This window comes from Gavia stellata, unplaced genomic scaffold (assembly GCF_030936135.1).
Source record: "Gavia stellata isolate bGavSte3 unplaced genomic scaffold, bGavSte3.hap2 HAP2_SCAFFOLD_34, whole genome shotgun sequence".
In the NCBI taxonomy this organism is placed as follows: Eukaryota; Metazoa; Chordata; class Aves; order Gaviiformes; family Gaviidae; genus Gavia; species Gavia stellata.
In genome coordinates, this window is record NW_026776320.1 from 3,818,304 (window position 1) to 3,824,303 (window position 6,000).

The 6,000-nt window shown below is 49.0% G+C and overlaps 1 protein-coding gene across 2 annotated transcripts in view; it reads right to left on the minus strand.

Annotated features, from left to right (window-relative positions):
* The window catches only part of LOC132320877 (E3 ubiquitin-protein ligase TRIM36-like), a 53,097-nt gene extending 49,102 nt beyond the window's left edge, over positions 1-3,995 (minus strand). For both annotated transcript variants that reach the window (XM_059834502.1, XM_059834503.1), the window contains exons 1-2: positions 3,969-3,995; positions 2,673-2,902 (exon numbers count right to left, since the gene is read on the minus strand). In XM_059834502.1, coding sequence (XP_059690485.1) covers positions 2,673-2,902; positions 3,969-3,995 — 257 coding nt within the window. The remainder of the gene's footprint in view (positions 1-2,672; positions 2,903-3,968) is intronic.
* Between the last annotated feature and the right edge of the window lie 2,005 nt (positions 3,996-6,000).

Genomic DNA, 6,000 nt, shown 5'->3' on the forward strand with positions numbered 1-6,000 from the left:
AATCATTCAGTCAAAATACGTAGAGGCTGACTTGGCCCTTGCTGAACGGCCTTGATAAAGGAGGGCTGCTAAGTAAGCCCCGCACACCAAAGGGGATGCTGAGACGGTTATGTCTGAGAGATTCCTCTACCTTGAACTGGGGAACCCCAGATCTGCATGGTTACACAAGGGTACAGCTTATCTCTTTTCATTTCAAAAGGGGACAGTAGAGAAGCTGCACTCCTACGAAACAGCTATGCACAAATTTCCCCTCTTCTCCAAAATAAAGTGATATCCAAGGCTCAAGTAAAGTCGCAAGCCTAGGGATTCTTTGGAGCCTGTTCCAGGGGATGGCTCACACAGACCCAAAAACTATTTACAGGGTAACATTCTTGAGGCTATCAAACAGAGAGTGCATCCCCATGTCTCACTCATGAACCCACAGGGCACAACTGTCAAAATTAGTCCTTTATGTATTACTGAAGCAGGTTAAGCCAGTGTTTAGGCTTAACATGTATCCTCTCAGCCTCCCCTTACAAAGAAATAAAAAACCATTCTCTCGAGCTGGAGCATGGTTTTAAGATCCCCTTGAGATGACTGCATGTTGGTATAACTAATTTGTAAATAGAGGTATGACTTCAAGCTGAATTCTTAGTGTTGAAATTGGTTCTTCTTCAGAAAGTGAAATTTGGTCCCATCTGTATTTAGTGAGGATCTTCCCATCAGAAATGTTGATGCTTCATTTCTTTTTGAAGTGTCCTTTGATGCTATCCAAAAGACACTTGCCTTGTGTCACTCTTCTGTGGGTGCTTCACCCAACAATCCAAAACCTCCCTACCTCTCACGCCCTTTCCAGTCTCTTTAAAAAAACAAACCAACACTCCTGTAAGAAACTAGTTCCTTTAAAAATCTTCAAAATGTACCCCATGGTAGTTATGCATCACTATCAGCTAAGAAGCCACAACCAGAGCATGAATAAATGTCAGTCTCAAACTCGGCTGGTCTCATGCTTTTCTGTAGGTTCTGAGCAGAACAGCTAGACTGCATTAACAGAACAGTATGGGTGACATCTAGTAGCATCTAAATGTCAGGTTCCCAAGGGAGCTCTGCCTCCTCTGTGCACAGCGTGGACGGTGCCACAGCACTGCCTGCGCACCCCATCATGCTAGATCACTATTTCTACTGCCCGACAGAGAGCAAGCTGGAGGGCAGCTTTCCACGGAAGATTAAGGATTACCTCCTTACTTACACTGCTGAAAGCAGCATGGGGGGCCTGGTCCCCACGCACAGCCTGTCTGATACTGCCACACTTGGCAAGCCACAGTTCTCACAAGGAGGTCAGGTCACCCACGGTGCGCCCACCACTCCTTAGGCACCCAACCTGGTGCCCTGATGTCCACGTTGTAAAACCACGTAGTGGACAGCTGCAGCGGAAACCGGTGACCGCTTCAGTCCATGCATACAATGCCGTGACAGAACATCATGCTTACTGAGGAAAAAAGGGACTAGACTTGGATTTGGGAGATGGCAGTCACCAGCGGGCTCTCTTCATTCAAACTTCACATAACGCTGCAGGTAGAGAGAGCTGAGAAAGCAGCTGAAATGTATGCAGAGCTAAACAGTGATTGTGGGGCTGTGCACCCCATATCCAGAAAACAGGACTGTAATGAAGACAACTAGTTATTTCGTTTGGGGATTCCCTCAAATGATGCAAGCCTCAACCTGCCAAGCTACAGCAAACACAGCATTTGCTTATCAAACTGATCCTGAAAGAGTACCAGTACTAACAACTCAAGAGTTGTTTAAAAGAAGTGGGTGAAATAAAATATTTGAGCTTTGAAAACTGGGAAGGGGATGATGAACGTTAGTAACATACGAAATACAAGACACAGCTTTAGGGTTTGTCTTGTGGGCGACTCTTCCAGATCACTGCGGACTGCGGTTTTAAAGTGGACAGTTACGTCAGAAGGAAGCCTAAAAGCCAAGATGAGGTTTCTTTCAAGAAGTACTTTCGATGTATCTGTGTAAAAGAACAACTCATCTGTGGATTACACAACAGCTGTAAGAATCTTTCTAGTGTGACATCACAAAGAGCATGAGGAGTGCTCCTTAAAGCTTCCAGAGCAGACCACACTGGAAGAGGCGGTTAGCGCAGTCTTCTTACAGTCATCTGTCTCCCAATTCTGCAACCGTGCAATAACCATCATCTATGGAAAATGATTTATTGTAAGCGTAATGAATTGGGTAGGACAAAACCATCATTTGCAAAGTCTGCAGAGGCTCAGAAGGAAGTCGAACTACTCAATTTAGGCTGGCCGAAACCTGAGAGAACCACCTCAACAGTACCGCTGACAGGCAATAAAACTGCTGAAATCTACACCTCAACATCAACGCTATTGAACATGATGCTACTGCATCTCAATGTAACTGAAATACAGGAATAAACAAATACAATGGTTACAAAGATTTACAGGACGCCACAAAGACTGATCTATTATATATGAAATAGAGTGCACCGTCCTTAAAAATATTCCCATTGTTCTTGCCACAGAATGAACAAGACTCGCACTATCCCTAAGTCATCTCTTTAACTGCATCAGGAGTACCGGGAAGACATTTTACCAATGCAGACGCAATTCGGCTCAAGTCAGTCGAACACATAAAATAAGGAAAACACGCAAAAATTCCGATACGTACCTGATCTACTAATCCTGTCCATGCTAGAAGAAGAGATTTGAATTCGAGGGCTACTCTGATTAGAGGATTCAGAGCCTCCATCAGCGAAAGAGTCTTCAAATGCAGAGAGTATTTCTTTCACACATTTGTGACAGACATTGTGCTGGCAAGGAAGGATCAGTGGATGGGTAAATAATTCCTTGCATGCTGGGCAGATGAGCTCTCTTTCGATACCCTTAATGGTAACCTTCATGACAGAAAGAGGGAAAAACAAGTGTAAGTGCAGAAAACGTGAGCCAGCAAGACTTACTGCACAGCTGTATGTCTGTATGTCACAAAAGCCCAGCTCTCTAGAATAATCGTTCTATTCTAGAATCGCACATTCTAGCTGGTTTGAGGCATTCTGCTGGTTAACGCTGCAAACAAATCTCAATTAACATTTATGAAAGCACTGACAACATTCCTTTCAACTGAAATGAACACCGCCACTAGGCAAACTCGGTTCATCTTTAGGTCATGTCTGCCTTGCAGGGGAGGAAAGGAGAGGAGGGGAGTAGTCTTAATTCCACTCAAGGACCTAGTGAAACGAAAGCAACCATACTTCTTAACAATAGGAATCCATATGTTTAACTCAGCTCGCTCGCTCGCTTTTCAAGAAGGGGGGGTGGGGGAGGGAGAAAAAAGAAATTAAGTGTCAGACTGGTTAAACAACAGGCTTTCCCGCGGTGTAATCCACATTTAAGCACTGGAACTGCCTTGACTTCGTTAGGCTAATAGTTCCAGTCCGGAACATTATCTGTTTGTTTATTTATTTCCTGCACAAAGAGCCGCCCGTGGATCTGCGCAGCTCTTCAGTAATTTAAGGACCCCACAGCCATCTGGCACTGCGCTCCGAGGCCGGAGTATCTGCCGGGAGAGCCAACGGCAACCGAAACCCAGCGAAGCATCAAGTGGCGGGCGCGGGCACCGGCTGCCCAGCGCCCGCTCATCCCCTCTCGGGTGGGTTTTCACCGTCCAGCCCGCCGCCAGACCAGACCGACTTTATTTATGCGCCTCCAGGAGCGGTTCCCCCGCCAGCACCGAGCCCCGTCTGAAGATCTAGGGGCCAGCCCTGCCCGCCGCCCCAGCACCTCGGGCTGCCGCCGGTGCCGCTCCCAGCCGGGCAGGGACGAGGCTGCCGGCGCACACTGCGGGGGGCAAACACCCCCCAATCCACCGCCCCCCCCGCCCCCCCCGCAGCACAGGGCGCAACAGCGGAGGGGACGACAAACCCCGACCCGGCGGCCGCGTCCCCAGGCTCCCCCCGCGCTCACCGGGCTCTCCGGCCGATCGCCCTCCATCCCCGCGCCTCCTCCGCCCGCCGGCTCAGCAGCAGCGGCTGCCAGCCCGGCAGGGCGCCGTCAGGCCGGTCGGGAGGCGGCCGAGGGGCCGGGGGGGGAGCGCCGTCCGCTGGGCAGGGCCAACGGCGGCGCCCAGCGCACAATGGCGAGTGGGCGCGGCACCGGGCACCAGGTCCCCACCGTCCCCACCGCCCCCCGCGGCTCTCCGGTCCCGGCAGGAAACCGGCGTCTTTTCTTATTATGCTTTTTTTTTCTGTCGCCAAGTGGCACCGGAGGCGTCGCCCACGCCAGCGGCGGGGAGTATTGAGTACCTTCGCGCTCAAACCCCTGCCATTAATAACCTCCCGTGGTAGCAGATGTCACCCAGGTGTGTGTCGGTCCCTGGGGACAGTAACATCACGACACACTGGGCATGGGAAAGCGAGCTGGACCGGGGCATGTTAGGGGCGTAGTAGGCACGCACCGGGCGGCTTTCGCGGCAGCCAGGACGGAATAAGAGGGGAGGAAGCAGTTATGCTCCTCTGCACCCCCTACCCTCCCCTTACAGAGTGTTCCCATTGGAAAAGGTGCAGCCAACACCCTTTTCACTGCCAGCCACAACAAACGAAATACTTTCACATCTCCAGCTTCTTCAGGTTTTGGCAAGGGTGCAGATGCAACTGTTGCAGACACAGTGGTGTCTGTAGTTAACGTAGCACTAGGCTACCTTGGGTCTGAAGTTGGTGGTTGGTCCTACATGTTTATGTTGGGCTTTCACAGTTCCCCAAGGATGGTGTATTTTGAAACATTCGTTGCAATAGCTTGCCCTGCAGTCCATGCAGCTCTTTGTGGACTCTTGAGGTGGAGGTTTGCAGAAATCGCACATAATAGCAATGGCTGCCCTGGCTGCCTGTCTGTATCTTTCCACAATGGTTTCCAAAGTAAAGTTGCGAAATAAGCCATTGATGCCACGTTCTCCGAGATCAGTATCCCGCTGGCAACCCGGACAAGGAAACAGACTTGATCTAGGAGTCAGTGAATTACGTTTTCTGCCTGCGTAGACACCAAATCCTGATTTAGGAGGAGTGTAAACAGAAGAGGTTTAGATTTTAAAGGGAGAAGCACAGGAATTTATGAACCAATTTCAAACTATCGTAGCACATCATCCAAACCAGTACAATACCAATTCATATGCACTCTGCCAAGCCAAAGAGAATACATTTGCCATGACAAGGTAGTGTAATGTCTGAGTTCAGGGGGCATTACAAACTACTACTCTCAAACTTAATTCTATGGTAAGGTTAATTTAGCTATTCCAATCCTATCTTCTTCGTCTAGTTTTGCATGCACTCAAGCCGCAGCCTTTCAAAAGACTAAACACAAAACCTTCCGGAAACCAGTTGGTTTTAGGCTAACTGGCTGCCCACATAGAGAGCAACAGCTTCGTAACACGCTGAAGTGTAAGATGTCTATTCCCAGAGTGAGACTGGTTATTCCCAGACAAATATAGCCAACTTGGAGCTCCCTGAAGTTTGCTTTGGCCGAGTCAAACTTATCTGGCTTACCCCAAGAGGCATCATAAAAATCTAAAGAGGAAAACAAGAGAACTAGATATCACCAGTACGAAATCTCAGCCAAATCATTCAGTCCAAATACGTAGAGGCTGACTTGGCCCTTGCTGAACGGCCTTGATAAAGGAGGGCTGCTAAGTAAGCCCCGCACACCAAAGGGGATGCTGAGACGGTTATGTCTGAGAGATTCCTCTACCTTGAACTGGGGAACCCCAGATCTGCATGGTTACACAAGGGTACAGCTTATCTCTTTTCATTTCAAAAGGGGACAGTAGAGAAGCTGCACTCCTACGAAACAGCTATGCACAAATTTCCCCTCTTCTCCAAAATAAAGTGATATCCAAGGCTCAAGTAAAGTCGCAAGCCTAGGGATTCTTTGGAGCCTGTTCCAGGGGATGGCTCACACAGACCCAAAAACTATTTACAGGGTAACATTCTTGAGGCTATCAAACAGA